General features: G+C 52.7%; 1 protein-coding gene across 1 annotated transcript in view; it reads right to left on the bottom strand.

Moving 5' to 3' along the window:
- Positions 1 to 11,606, bottom strand: part of NLRP11 (NLR family pyrin domain containing 11) — a 31,130-nt gene extending 19,524 nt beyond the window's left edge. Inside the window, exons 1-5 of the mRNA XM_070063472.1 lie at positions 11,327 to 11,606; positions 5,831 to 7,397; positions 4,668 to 4,829; positions 1,903 to 2,070; positions 1,321 to 1,491 (exon numbers count right to left, since the gene is read on the bottom strand). Coding sequence (XP_069919573.1) covers positions 1,321 to 1,491; positions 1,903 to 2,070; positions 4,668 to 4,829; positions 5,831 to 7,397; positions 11,327 to 11,606 — 2,348 coding nt within the window. The remainder of the gene's footprint in view (positions 1 to 1,320; positions 1,492 to 1,902; positions 2,071 to 4,667; positions 4,830 to 5,830; positions 7,398 to 11,326) is intronic.
- Positions 11,607 to 15,686: the final 4,080 nt, after the last annotated feature.

Genomic DNA, 15,686 nt, shown 5'->3' with positions numbered 1-15,686 from the left:
GAGGCCCCTGGCTCCTGGCTTTGGATCGGCGCAGCTCCGGCTGTTGCGGCCAATTGGGGAGCGAACCAGCAGATGGAAGACCTCTCTCTCTCTCTCTCTCTCTCGCTCTGCCTCGCCTCTCTGTTGAACTCTGACTTTCAAATAAATAAATAAATAAATCTTAAAAAAAAAAAAAAACGCTGTGGGATGTGAAGATGAGATGAAGGTGGCCCTGTTTGGAGTCAGTGCCAAGCCAATGACCCGGTGCCCTTTTTCCATGTTTCCTTCTTTCGTAGTATGAATTTAGTCAAGTTGGCAATCACTTTCTACGGAATCCCTGTGGGGGCTCAGAGATATCCTCCAACCAGCTGGGATTTTGGAAACAATTATAAAGCAGTATTATGCAATCCTACCAGGGTTCATGATGTTATCCTGTAATCAAACACATACATGTTTCCATAGCAACATATATGAATAGAGAACATAAGGAATACCGTTTCAGTTTAGACTGTCATGTTTGGGAACTCCATGTAGTCTGAAAAAATTAAGCCCTACTGCATTCTTAAACCCTTGGTAATGTAGAACTGAATTTAATTGAAGCTGAATTTAGGTGGTGTGTCCTTTAACCCACCTAGTTACTTATTCCATTTTGTCTTTCTGACCACCCTTGCAAATTACCACCTTTCATCTGTGCGTCTATGCCTTACTTCTGTCCCATTTTTTCTGCTTTTGCTCTATTTTCTGTGCCCTGACCACCTGAAACACCTACTTTTCTAGAAACTTCCCAGAGCAGAGAAAGAGATTGTCTTCCATGACAGAAACAAGGGACAGGGGCAGGCACAGGAGGATCCCATCACCGGCCACCTTGAAAGAAGAGCTAGGAAAACAACTTCAAGGCGGTCTAGCACCAGGCCCCGTTCCTCGGCTTCCCTCCTGTGCCCCCAGATACAGCACGTCCCGCACCACACCTGGCCTCTGTGCTCCTGTCCAGGTACCGACGCAGGTTCCCCTCTCTCATCATGCCGCTGCTGTAGCCCAGGGTCTACGTGTGGAATCGCGTTGGCACCACACTGAACTCCCTCTCCACAGTGGTAAGGGGGTTGTGTGGTGACCTCGTGCTCCAGGCGGTGAAAGCAAGTTGAGAAAACTTCATGCCAGCCTGCTGCCGTATTTTCATCGGCAACGCTGACCACGAACCCAGACCTGTCCAAGCCCAGACACTCAATGGTTCTTCAGCTAACAGGCTTCCGTGTGCTTTCCCCTCTGGTACTTGGCTGTACGCACAGACTTTCAAACCCGAGTCCCAGTTCCTAAGTGGTGGGTTTGCCCAAGCCAACTTACACCAGCGACTCCAGAATACAATTTGGGTGGAGCAAGGCGTCACACAGTATCTTCACCCCATCGTTCTTCAGTGGGTTGTTGGACAAGGTCAGCTTCTTCAGCTTCTTGCTGTCGACAAGGAGCGAGGCGACGTCTCTACACGCACTAGCTTTCAGGTCACATTTCATCAAGCTGCAAGAACAATTCGAGTGGAGTAAATGGGGCTATTTTCTATGTCATTTCTCTGTCAAGTGCAGTCAGTCCCCACCAAGTGCTAGGATACCTACGCTTACACTGGGAAGTCAGTAGAGTCCTCTGCTTCTAATCTCATCCTACGCTAGTTCATACTTGGGTAAGGTTGCAGACCCAGCAGGGCTGTGAGTGGTCAGAGGAACTAGACCATTAAAGAAATAGGAGTCAAGCCAATTACAGAAAAGATCATCTATGTAGAAGCTGAAATCGACCAAGATGATAGGAGTCATGGTGGCAGGAGAGAACCGTCTAGGAGTGAATGGTACCAAGCAGGTGGCGGTAGAACCATCTCAAGGGCATCTGCGGCACTGCCCGGTCGTGCCCCTGGCACACAAGCTGAACGCTGCTCACCACAAGTGCTGTAGGTTGCAGGCTGGGCTATCCAGGATCTCATGCAGAAGTGAAAACATCTTTGGGGACATGTCCATGCGGTTCAGGCTCAGGGAAGTCAGGCTCTTGATCTGGGCAATAGCCCTGAACAAGTCATCAAATTCAGAGCCCACTGCAAGATTTGACAACCTGTGGAAGAGAGAGAGGAGGAGACTTCCAGTGAAGAGAGGATCACACTGAGAAGGATCTTCTTGGCGAGTTTTCTCATAGCCTGCTGCACTGTAGAACAGATTCCGGATTCCATCATGAGCCTATTAAAATGCAACTCATATTATGGTATGTCTGCTCCAAACCCCACCCCTCATTCCAGAAAAATCCATTGTTGATACTGTTGATGACACCTGAAATCTTGCCAAGCACACCCACGAGCTATGTCCCTGGGACCATCCCCCCCACAGTGGTCTACACATGGGGGGCTCTGAACTCCTCTGAGCACACCAAGCCTTCTTCCGTGGACCACTCTCCCAGGGGCACTCTGTGACCAACCATTCACCTAATCCATCTCTTCCTTTATGGCCAATCTCGCCTCTCTGGAGCTTAGCACATGAACCCCCACCACCACCACCAAAGTATACTCGTAAGAAACTTTCATTGATATTCTCCCTCTCTCCCCATAACCTGTTATCTGTCTTAAAGCGCATGAATTTAAGTATCATGTGCGTCCATTTTCAATCTCACTGGATGGGAAGCAGGGGCATCTATTTTCCCGTTCATTGAGAGAACCCAGATACCTAGGCTGGACCTGCAGCCAAGCAGGCCTCCTGCCCAAAGGAAAATAAAGCTGGCCTTTGGGCTGCCAGGCTCTGAGACCATCACACCCCCTTATGTTTGGCCGTACTGAATCACTCAGTACCATTTCCTGCAGAGCCGCTAACAAACTCAGGCCAGTGCTGTGTTCTCAGCAACGCTTGACAAGTTTTCACCCTATTCTGATGGGCTTCTGGGGAAGTGGTTGACTCCCACCCTGACATACTTTTGCTTTTTAAAAAAAAACTTTTTCTGGCCGGCGTCGCGGCTCACTAGGCTAATCCTCCGCCTTGCGGCGCCGGCACACCAGGTTCTAGTCCTGGTTGGGGCGCCGGATTCTGTCCCGGTTGCCCCCCTTCCAGGCCAGCTCTCTGCTGTGGCCCGGGAGTGCAGTGGAGGATGACCCAGGTGCTTGGGCCCTGCACCCCATGGGAGACCAGGAGAGGCACCTGGCTCCTGCCATCGGATCAGCGCGGCGGCCGCGGCAGCCATTGGAGGGTGAACCAACGGCAAAGGAAGACATTTCTCTCTGTCTCTCTCTCACTGTCCACTCTGCCTGTCAAAAACAACAACAACAACAACAACAACAACAACAACAAAAAACAAAAAAACAAAAAAAAAACAAAAAAAACTTTTTCTTTCTTTTTTTTGTTTTAGTTATTTGAAAGGCCAAGTTACAGAGAGATCTTCCATTTCCTAGTTCACTCCCCAGATGGCCATAACGGCTTAGAGCTGGGCCAGGCTGAAGCCAGGAGCCACTTCCAGGTCTCCCACATGGGTGGCAGGGCCAAGGCTGTCTCCTGCTGCCTCCTCAGGAGCTGGATTGGAAGTAGAGCAATCTGGTCTCAAAATGGTGCCCATTTCGCAGGCAGAGGCATTGTTCCCAATGCCCCTACAATGATGGTCTGTTTGCTTTCTTCTTTAGGACAACTCCAGTTTTTCACTATTTCCAACTGCAACCAAGAATAAAGACTTCTTTCTCAGCCCCTCTTTGCATTCTGCAAGGTTAAGTGGTGACAAGATGAGCAGGTCAATGAAATGCGAACCAAAGTGATCCAAGCAAGCCTTCCAGCAGGGCTCCAGCCAGGAAGCTGCCCCTCCCTCCCTCCTGCTGCTTCCTGCCTCTAGGGCAGGCCCAGTGCCTGGGGCTTCACAATCTCATGGCCAAGGGCATCTTGATCCTAGGAGGTGCACTGCAGATGGCTGAGAGAGGTGTATGGGGCCCTAGACCAAGACAGACCGGGCTTGCAGGATTGTCTACCGCAGGCTTCCCACAAGGCCTTTGTGTGGGTTGGAAAATCAAGCCCTGTGCAATAGAGCTGCTCTTGGGGAAGAGAAGGCTGTTCTGTTACAAGTGCTTGAATACAATCCAAAGTGATGCAGCATGGGGCCAGCGCTGTGGCGTAGCGAGTTAAAGCCCTGGCCCGAAGCGCCGGCATCCCATATGGGCGCCGGTTCTAGTCCTGGCTGCTCCTCTTCCAATCCAGCTCTCTGCTATGGCCTGGGAAAGCAGTAGAAGATGGCCCAAGTCCTTGGGCCCCTGCACCCACCTGGGAGACCTGGAAGAAGCTCCCGGCTCCTGGCTTCAGACTGGCTCAGCTCTGGCTGTTGTAGCCATCTGGGGAGTGAACCAGCAGATGGAAGACCTCTCTCTCTGTCTCTACCTCTCTCTGTAACTCTTTCAAATAAATAAATCTTAAAAAAAAAAAAAAAAAAACAAAAACGAAGTGATACAGCATCTTCTGTTCACCCAGACAACTTGTGACGCAGCATCTCCTTCTTCTAATTTCTGAAACGTGGCCAGGAATTTCCGGAATTCCCCACCCCACTGCAGCCCCACTGCGTGTGCTCTGTTCACCTGCTTCAGTTTGTTTTTCCAGTACTGCTTTTATCACTTGGAATCATCCTGGACCAGAAAATGAAAAGGAGGTTCCTGTTATTCCTCGGGGAAATTGGAGGTTGGGATTGGAGGCACCTACTTGAGTGTCTGGAGCCGACAGCTGGCATGTGTCAGCGATTTACACAGAATCCTTTCCGAGGTGCTGTGAAGGTCACTGTTACAGAGCTCCAGCTCCCGGAGGTTCTCGTTGGTGTGGAGCAGCGAGCAGATATCTCTCCAGTAGGCGAGGTTCCTCACCTGACTACACAGAACACAAATGTCACCGCACAGTAGAATCCATTCAATCCAGCCCACACGTTAACGTCTCTTTTCAGAGTAGCTGTTCACTGATTCAGCCCGAGTACCAGGTGGGAAGAAATAAAATATGGTCAAGTATGAACGGTAACATCCAGACCCGTGAAGAAAGTAATTCTGAGGTCAGACAAGATACAACCGATCCAGTACAGTGCCTTTGGACGTGAAAATGCCAACTACTAAGAAGTACAGTTGGCCGGAGCCGCGGCTCACTAGGCTAATCCTCTGCCTGCGGCGCTGGCACACCGGGTTCTAGTCCCAGTCGGGGCGCCGGATTCTGTCCCGGTTGCCCCCCTTCCAGGTCAGCTCTCTGCTGTGGCCCGGGAGTGCAGTGCAGGATGGCCCCAAGTGCTTGGGCCCTGCACCCCATGGGAGACCAGGAGAAGCACCTGGCTCCTGCCATCGGATCAGCGTGGTGCGCCGGCCGCAGCGGCCATTGGAGGGTGAACCAACGGCAAAGGAAGACCTTTCTCTCTCTCTCTCTCTCTCACTATCCACTCTGCCTGTCAAAAAAAAAAAAAAAAAAAAAAAAGAAGTACAGTCGACAGGAACTGCTCTTGTGTCCTGTCACGATTCCGTGAGGATTATCTCAGTTGAGCCATACAACGTAAAGAAGAAACGAGATTAAAATACTGATTCTCACCATGAGGCAAGTTAGCCTCACAGAGACACTTGGCAAGGCCAGGGGTGCTGTTAGACAGCCTCCCTCAGCCAATTCAGCCCCTGACCACGAAGCATTCTGTGGCCCCAAGTATCAGTCATGCCGAGGTTTAACCCAGAAACCTGGCGTAAACTGCAGCACAGAGATTTTCAAACCGGTGCTTTGATGCGAGACACCAGAGAGGACTCCAAGTTCTGCAGTCTCTCCAGTACAGTGTCGTCATGGTCAACGGCACCGGGGGGTCTTAGGAATACAGAAAGGGAAGTTGTGCTTTTCACAAGACTCACCGAGAAGTCAGCTTCACGTTGGGATCCTTGTGTTTAAAGACAAACAGCACGCCCAGCTTCAGTCTTTGCAAAGTCTGGCTGTGCTTCAGGCAATACGACGAAACCATCAGGTCTCTGCTTGTTCGAATATTCACAGTAGCCTGCAAGAAAAAGCCCATTATCTGTTTCACAAACTCTTCCTCCTGATTCTCAAAGAGGCAGTAGAACACGGGCATGTGGTATTCCATCGCTCTGGGATTGTTACTCAGACACTCCATCTGTTGCCGAAAGTACTGTCTGAGCGGCTCCACCAGTAGTTGACAGCCAAAGGACGTCTCGAGAATTTTCCTCCTCTTCTCATTGAGAAGTCCAAAGATGGATACAGTTACTGGACTGAAATCAGGGTATGTTTCCCTTTTCTCTTTAAGCTTTCTGCTGGCCGAGGGGATTTGGCAGCTGTTCAGTATCATCATATACGCAATGGCCGCGCAGAACTCTTGGACCTTCAAGTGTATGAACGTGTGCCGGTCTTGAATATTGCTGCACCGCACGAGAATCTTGCGGGCCTGCAACAGGGAGACATCATCCTCGGTCAAACCAACACTCCTGAGGTCCTCGTCACTAAAATTCTGGGTGTCGTGGAGCAGCCCTTCCACGGCCAGCGTGCAAAGACGTTCCAGGAGAACCAGTCGATGCTGACCGCCTGTCGCTCCAGCCTCAGGTGTCAGTGTATTGGCAAGAAAGTGGGTGAAGACGTCAGTGTGTGTTTGGTAGGAGAGTTTTATGTCATCACCCTTGCCTAGGTGCCGGCTCAGAGCAGTGCAAGTGACCCAGCATAACGCGGGGACCTGACACAAGCTGATGAGCATCTCATTGTCATGAACAAGTCTGCAAGCTGTCATCACCTTCTGCTCGTTGCGAAAGAATAAGGTGAAATACAGCTTCCTCCTTTCATCCGAGAACTGTAGGGTGAGGCAGTAATCCGAGTGCTTCATCAGTGTCCTCATGGCGGTTTCGCCGCCGAACCTGGAGGAGATGAGGAACCAGGAACCCGGAGCCATTTTCCTCTGCAGCAGACTGGCCAGCAGAACCGACATTGGCACCTGCTGTCTGCTGTCGCTGCATAAGGCAAGCTCGTCCACGTTTAAGCTGCAGTTGATGTTGTCCAAGTCCTCAAGGATGAAGAGGAGATGCTTAGAGTAAGCCAGGATGTCTGCCACCGGAGCGTAGCCACCAGGCCAGTCCTTGGAGATGAGCTCGACCAAGCTGCAACAGGTGATCTGGTTGATTTCGTGAGAAGTGAGGTACACAACGTAGGAGATTGTGTCCTTCCAGATCTCCTCCTTGATCCACCCTAGCACCGCCATCCTTATCACCATGGTTTTCCCAATCGCTCCTTCTCCGAACAGGAACACGTTAAGGTTCTTAGCTGAGTAGTCACTGTTAGTCGTATACGAATTCTGCAGTACGTGTAAAGTGTTGATGGCAATTTCACCGTAGAAGTAGTTGTGCACCTCTGCAAAAGGGCACTGTTCCCACTGGTATAGGACTTTTCTTCCTACGACAACTTTGTCTATCTCTTCGTGACCTAAACCAGCGAGCACAGGAGAAATGCAGAACATGGGTAAAAACTCAAAATGGAAAAACAGTTTCACCCAGTATTTCTACTTACTACTGTTCAGCATAAACATAGAAACTAGGATATTGTCGCATGCTGCTTAAAAAGAAAGAGGTTAAGTTGACCCAACTCTTCCAGTTGTCTTATCATTTCTTCTTTATCCTTCAAGAGATGCCCTTGAGGCCAGTGCTGTGGTGCAGTGAGTACAGTTCCATCTGCAGTGCCGGCATCCCATGTGGGCGCTGGTTCGAGTCCCAGCTGTTCCACTTCTGATCCAGCTCTCTGCTGTGGCCTGGGAAAGCAGTAGAAGATGGCCCAAGTGTTTGGGCCCCTGCACCCGTGTGGGAGACCTGGAGGGCTCCTGGCTTCGGATTGGTGCGGCACCAGCCCTTGCAGCCATCTGGGAAGTGAACCAGTGGATGGAAGCTCGCTCTCTCTCTCTCTCTCTCTCTCTCTCTCTGCTTCTGCCTCTTTAACTCTGCCTTTCAAATAAATAAATAGATTTTTTAAAATGTAACCTCTAAAACTAGAACATGAAGAAACAGGTAGGGGGAAGAAAGAAAAGAGGAGGAAGATGAAGAAAAACAGAGAGAGGGAGGGAGGGAGAACATCTTTATATTCTTAGAATTACATCTATGAACTATACAGAGTCCGAATTCTGTGTTAATATTACATTAACATAGAAATAAGGTACCAATTTTTATTTTTTAAAAGTTTTTTAAAGAATTTTATTTATTTGACAGGTAGAGTTACAGACAGAGAGAGAGAGAGAAAGAGAAAGGTCTTCCTTCCGTTGGTTCAGCCCCCAAATGACCATTATGGCTGGCGCTGCACCGATCCAAAGCCAGAAGCCAGGTGCTCCCTCCTGGTCTCCCATGTGGGTTCAGGTGCCCAAGCACTTGGGCCATCCTCCACTGCCTTCCTGGGCCACAACAGAGAGCTGGCCTGGAAGAGGGGCAACCGGGACTAGAACCCGGTGCCCATATGGGATGCCAGCACCGCAGGTGGAGGATTAGCCAGGTGAGCCATGGTGCCGGGCCCAAGGTACCAATTTTAAGAAGTGTCACCTGCGTCAGGGGTCGTCACCATGATACTGCGGTGTGTCTGGGACCTCACTGGCCAGCGCAGATCACCCTAGGCCTTCTGCAGGGCTGGCCCGTGGGCCCTCCGTGTGGGACACGTCTGTCTCTCACTAGCCAGTGACACAATCGTCTCCCCTAACCCTCTGCATCCAACAGGCAGATTCGCTAATGGGATTTTTTTTATATCTGAAGCTTTTTATGTATTATAACCCCCTGTGCCCACTAAAGTTGATCTGATACACTGAGTGACATAAGTTTATTGAAAGATACACATGAAACCTGCTAAGTCATTACCTCCTGGGAGGGAACCCAGCATGGGGACAGTTTCAGATTTTTTTTTAAGATTTATTGATTTGAGAGGCAAGGTTACAAAGAGATACAGGGAGAGACACAGAGAGAGAGGTCTTCCATCCTCTGGTTCACTCCCAAGATGGCCACAACTGGCAGGGTTGGGCCAGGCCAAGCCAAAGCCAGGAGCCAGGAGCCTCGTGCTGGTCTCCCAAGTGGGTGGAGGGGCCCAGGCACTTGGGCTGTCTTCTGCTGGTTTCCCAGGCCATAGCAGGGAGCTGGATCACAAGTAGGGGAGCTGGGTCCTGAACTGGCGCCCATATGGGATGCCGGCACTGGAGGAGGCAGCCCAATCTGTCAATCATAGCACCAGCCCTGGTTTCAAATTTTTTAAACTTACTTTAAAATATCTTGGCCGGCGCCATGGCTCACTAGGCTAATCCTCTGCCTTGCGGCGCTGGCACACCAGGTTCTAGTCCCGGTCGGGGCGCCAGATTCTGTCCTGGTTGCCCCTCTTCCAGGCCAGCTCTCTGTTGTGGCCCGGGAGTGCAGTGGAGCATGGCCCAAGCGCTTGGGCCCTGCACCCCATGGGAGACCAGGAGAAGCACCTGGCTCCTGCCATCGGATCAGCGCGGTGCGCCGGCCACAGTGCGCCGGCCGCGGTGGCCATTGGAGGGTGAACCAACGGCAAAGGAAGACCTTTCTCTTTGTCTCTCTCTCTCACTGTCCACTCTGCCTGTCAAAAAAAAAAAAATCTTAACATTTAGTGATAAGAGCAGGGTTGTTTCCATTTTTCTGTATTCATTTGTACTCTTTCAATATCCAGTTATACATCAAATTTATCTTGTCTGACTATAAACGTGTCCTATGAGAAAAGACGTGAAAAGATAAAGGTCAAAGCATTTTCAGTTTTCAAATAAGGGGCCAAGTGAGATTCAGGCCACGGCTCCCGGCTGTTCTCCGTCTGCCACACCCCTCATTCTGTGCCACTACCCCACCAGGACAGCCCGAGAGGGGGTGCTGCTTCCGCCACAAGTCATCACCTTTTTGAAAAATAGTTGTCAGCAAGTCAATGTCCCAAGAGGCCCAGAACGGTCCCCACCTCCAGGGTTTCTCATCACATCAGAGAACCTGGCTGCACTTAGAGCCGACAGCCATCACGCAGTGTGTGCAGCCGCCTAACGCGACTTCTCTTGGGCTACGGCTGAGGACTGCCTGGAGTCTTCTTGTCACTCAGGCCAGTCTGGAGGACAAGAGCTGGTACAGGCTGAGCTTCTGTAAGCCGAAAGCTGAGCTGCGATACACTCAGCAGAAAATGCCACACCTGACCTCGTGGGACTGGAGCTGATCAAACCCAGGTGCGCCAGAAATGTCCCCTAAAACTGCCTTCGGGGTAGCTAAGGCGTACGTGAAGCGTCAGTGACTTGTGTTTCCACTTGGGTCCCCTCCCACAAACATGTCGCGATGCCGATGCCAATTTTCCTAAATCCAGACGCTGAGACACTCTGGTCCCGGCCGTTCAGCTAAGGGAGCCTCAGCCTGCTGTGACCCTGAAGACATGTTTAACCTCAAGGCAGCTGCGAGTGGACCTTGGTGCTGCCTGCCTGGATGGTCCCCGTGGGAATCTGAGTCTTCCCAGGTGGAGGAGGGAGAAACAACAAGAGAAAACCCTGGGGTGCACAGTCAGCTACACCTCACAGTCTTAGAGCTCTGCCCCCTTGGGGACCTTAGGGATTTCTCCCAGCAGCTTGGCTTCTCTGCTTCTTTTGACAGGCAGAGTGGACAGTGAGAGAGAGAGACAGAGAGAAAGGTCTTCCTTTTGCCGTTGGTTCACCCTCCAATGGCCGCCGCGGCTGGCGCGCTGCAGCCGGCGCACCGTGCTGATCCAATGGCAGGAGCCAGGTGCTTCTCCTGGTCTCCCATGGGGTGCAGGGCCCAAGCACTTGGGCCATCCTCCACTGTACTCCCGGGCCACAGCAGAGAGCTGGCCTGGAAGGGGGGCAACCGGGACAGAATCCGGCGCCCCAACCGGGACTAGAACCTGGTGTGCCGGCGCCGCAAGGCAGAGGATTAGCCTAGTGAGCCGCGGCGCCGGCCACTCTGCTTCTTTCTATTGGGCATGCCAGGGACTGAAGGGGCCTCTGGACGGACCTGTTCCACAGAGGCCCTGGGATGCGAACCCTCATGGTCTTTGCAGGTCGTTCAAAACACCGCGTGGACCCTGCTGTGCCGGGGCAATGCGCCACGCTGGGACCCCTCTGGCCGGCACTTTCCTGGGGTCTCAGCCTCTGGCTGCTTTCTCTAAGGCAGTTAGTTGACAACAGGGGCAGAGCGGGCAAGTCACCAGCCGGCCACAGCCCACCCCAATCCAAACCCTCTCTCCTGACCTCCAGCTCTGAGTTGTGGATAGTCGCCATCGCATGCCACTCATGTCTCTACAACCGCCTGTCAACCATGAAAGAGGAAAAGGAAGGAGCTTCCTGAAACCCCCCCCCCCGCCGCCCCCACCCTGCTCGGGGCCTCACTCACGCCTCCGCCTCCTCCTGATCCTCTCGCAGAGGTCTATGCGGTTGATCTTGTCAAACGCGTTGCCGGCCATCATCCAGGTGTACTGGGCCTCGTAAGTGGCTGTCAGGATGTCGACCAGCTCCTCCCGCCCGGCCCTCCTGAGCGGAAGCAGCGGCAGCTGCGTGAGGCCCAGCGCCAGGGGGTCACGTTCCAGACAGTCCTTAAAGCTCTGGAACTCCTTGTCACTGAGAGTCTGGAGAAACCACAGCAGGTCCAAGTCGGTGAGATCCAGCATCGCCATCTGCTTCTCCAGGGTGTTGGTTTCAGAGAGGCCGGCTCCGGAGGAGCCAGGCGGGCAGGGTCTGGAAGACGGAGACGCCATCAGAGACTCACACCGCGTGGCGGCGTGGCGGCGCTGGTTCACTCGAAGCCGACTAGTGGAGAACTCCGGCGGTCTGGTTAAAACAAACAAAACAAACCACCTCTTTGGATGACCCAGTAAAGGAGGTCTGAACTTTCTCTGGGAAAATGGGTTTTTCCACTGAATTTGGTCAACTTCTAAGCTGAGATAAACGTAGAATATATGTTCTATTAAAAGGCAATGCCCGGGGCCAGCGCTGTGGCACAGCGGGTTAATGCCCTGGCCTGAAGCACCGGCATCCCATATGAGCACCGGTTCTAGTCCCAGCTGCTCCTCTTCCAATTAGCTCCCTGCTAACATGCCTGGGAAAGCAGTAGAAGATGGCCCAAGTCCTTGGGCCCCTGCACCTGCGTGGGGTACCCAGAAGAGGCTCCTGGCTCCTGGCTTCAGATTGGCACAGCTCCGGCTGTTGCAGCCAACTGGGGAGTGAACCATCAGATGGAAGACCCACCCCCACCCTCTGCCTCTCCTTCTCTCTTTGTGTAACTGACTTTCCAATAAAAGAAAAAAAAAGCAATGCACACACTGTAGAAAGCAACTCTTGAGCAGTGAGCAGCGTTTGGGTTTGTGAGAACTGAGTGAACCGGTGGGAACGGGTCTTTGGCGGCCGACAGTCAGCCTCGTGCAGGCTGGAGGGCTGTGCTCCTCACCTCACCAGAGTCGGCCCTGTGCTGGGGTGACCTGCATGACACCTGGCTGCAGCCTTCTCAATGACTGCCCACCTGGGGTGCGCGTCCTCGCACCTGGGCACCTGCAAGCCCTCCCGCAAGGAGGTGCTGTCGGTCAGACGCGTTCCAGGCAGTCTTGCCAGCCTCTGGAAACCCGAGCGTCAGGAGGTGCTCTGTGCCGTCCTGGTGGCTCAGCCGGTCAGAGACGGCTCCTACTTTACGGCTTTGCCTCGGTCTGAGACCTGTTAGCTCCCTAATGGCTCACGAAATCCACTGGCCCCACGCTTATTTCTGTATGTGCAACCGCTTTACGTAAAGCCCAGATAAACAGACTGCTTTGGTCCTTTAGGTCCTGTCTGGGTTTCATACCCCACTGAACTTCGTTCAACATCTGCCAGCAGCAGATACAACCCAGGCCATCGAAGCCTCCAGACACGGCTGTGCCTCCTTGCGGTGCTGCAGGGCAGGGCCACCTCTCCAGTCCTCTCCTGCCGAGCTCTCTAGCCTTCCTCCGCCTCTCAGCAGGCAGCCCTGCTCTGGAGCCTCCAGCCAGCCTCCTGCTCTGAGCGATGTCCCCCACGTGCACGCCTGTCAAAACGACACCCGACACGTCAGGTGTGGTCACCTTATTCCTTAAGAGGCACCCACATGGCTTGGGCCCCCCACACCTCTGAGTTTCAGTGCCCATCTGACTGTTACCATTTCATGTTGTCATGGTGAGGACAGGCATCGCAGAAAGGTGTCTAAACAAGGACTCATGCCGGGGTGGTGTAGTAGGTAAAGATGCCGCCTGAAGTACCGGCATCCCATAAGGGCGCTGGTTCAAGTCCCTGCTGCTCCACTTCCCATCCAGCTCTCTGTTATGGCCTGGGAAAGCAGTAGAAGATGGCCCCAGTCCTTGGGCCCCTGCACCTAGAAGAACTGGCTTTGGATGGGTGCAACTCTGGCCATTGGAGCCATCTGGGGAGTGAACCAGCACAGGGAAGACCCCCCCAACCCCGGCCTCTCCTTCTGTGTATAACTCTGACTTTCAAATAAAATTTAGAAAAAAGAACTACCGTATGTGTGATCCAGATGGCAAAGGGCTCACAAGCACCCAAAAAGGGGCAAAACACAGGCACGCGGCCCTGTCTCCATGGTGCCCACGTACTACAGTCAGGGTAGGTGGGCTCCAAGGCCCAAGCCCTCTCATCCCTAGGCCTAAGCAGCCTTGTTTTCTCCCTCCCTGACTTAAATATGCAGTGGCGCTGGCAGAAACATAAGGAGGTCGAGACCCAGAGAGCAGTACAGTGCTGGATCAGGGGCGGCCGAGGGAACTCTGGCGGCCTGGAAACGCAGGGTTAGGGGTGTGGGACAAGACAAAGCGAAGCCCGGCGCTGTGGGCGACAGGTGAATCACTGAGGAAACTGCACAGAGCAGAACGTGGCGTGGTGTGCTCCCTTCACAGCCACGTGCCGTGGGGTGGTACGCTCCCTTTGTGGCCACGTGCCATGGGGTGGTGTGCTCCCTTCATGGCCACGTGCCGTGGGGTGGCGTGCTCCCTTCGTGGTCACGTGCCGTGGGGTGGTGCGCTCCCTTCATGGCCATGTGCCATGGGGTGGCACGCTCCCTTCATGGCCATGTGCTGTGGGGTGGCACGCTCCCTTCATGGCCATGTGCTGTGGCGTGGCATGCTCCCTTCGTGGCCACGTGCTGTGGGGTGGCGCACACCCTTCATGGCCACGTGCTGTGGGGTGGCACACTCCCTTCATGGCCACATGCGGTAGGGCCGGAACGGGACGGCTGACAAGCATGGCCTCTGTGTTCCACACTCAGCACGGTTGGGTAGAAGGCACAGTGTCCAGGGTTCTAGAGCCCGCAGGACAGCTACGATTGACAACGGTGAACTGTGTGTTTGCAAACAGCTGTGGAGAGGATTCTGCTTCCAACTCAAAGAAATGATCAACTTTGAGGGGGGAATATGCTAATTAACCTACTGTGCTCATGGCACATAGCACACACGTGTCAAATGCCACACCGAACCCCGTAAATACAATGGGGTTTCCTTGTAGAACAGGGCTTGTTGAGCCGGCGCCGTGGCTCAATAGGCTAATCCTCCACCTTGCGGCGCCGGCACACTGGGTTCTAGTCCCGGTCGGGGCGCCGGATTCTGTCCCGGTTGCCCCTCTTCCAGGCCAGCTCTCTGCTATGGCCAGGGAGTGCAGTGGAGGATGGCCCAGGTGCTTGGGCCCTGCACCCCATGGGAGACCAGGAGAGGCACCTGGCTCCTGGCTCCTGCCATCGGATCAGCACGGTGTGCTGGCCGCAGCACACCAGCCCCAGAGGCCATTGGAGGGTGAACCAATGGCAAAGGAAGACCTTTCTCTCTGTCTCTCTCTCTCACTGTCCACTCTGCCTGTCAAAAATTAAAAAAAAAAAAAAGAGAACAGGGCTTGTAGTGAGGAAACTATGCATGAATGTCAATAACTTTTGCATCTGAACTTATTTAAGATTTATTTGTTAACTTATTTTAAATGCGGAGTTAGAGAGTTAGAGAGTCAGAGAGAGAGAGAGAGAGAGAGAGAAGTCTTACATCCACAGGTTCACTCCCCAAATGGCTGTAATGCTGGAGTTGGGTCAGTCTGAAGCCAAGAGCTCCTTCTGGGTCTCCCACATGGGTGCAGGGACCCAAGCACCGGGGCCATCCTCTGCTGCTTTCCCAGGTGCATTAGCAGGGAGCTGGATCAGAAGTGCAGCAGCCGGGACTGGAACTGGTGCCCATATGGGATGTCAGCATGCAAGCAGCAGTGTAACCCACTAGGCCACAATGCCGACCCTGAACTTATTCTTAAACTCCCTGTTCCATGAAGTGCCCTTGCAATACTGTTACTGTGCATCAGTTGAGCCCTCTTAACTATAGATTTTAAAAGTGAAATTCTTACTGGCTCAGTTTTGGGTCTGAGAAGAACAAAAAAATGTGGTATCGGTTTGGAGTTTCTGAACTTGAGCCACATTTATCATCTGCATGTACTTGTATCCTGGACCCAAATGCACACACGTGTGTCGAAAAACAGCCTATTTTCATCATCTTTCTTCCCAGTATCAGCTAAAAAATTAATTTTTACATGAATAAACTAGACCACCAAGCCACAAAACACTGGTTATGGGTGAGTAATTGGTGTCCCAGAAAGAGATTTATGACACACTAGTGAGGTAAAGAGCAACGAACGGAAGCAGCATCTCCCCAGATCCACACGGGCCTCATTTCAGCCCAAGTCAGCGCTGTCAGGGGCACACAAGAGAGTGAACACAG

This window comes from Oryctolagus cuniculus, chromosome 18 (assembly GCF_964237555.1).
Source record: "Oryctolagus cuniculus chromosome 18, mOryCun1.1, whole genome shotgun sequence".
Classification (NCBI taxonomy): Eukaryota; Metazoa; Chordata; class Mammalia; order Lagomorpha; family Leporidae; genus Oryctolagus; species Oryctolagus cuniculus.
This window is presented reverse-complemented; position numbering and strand designations above follow the sequence as displayed.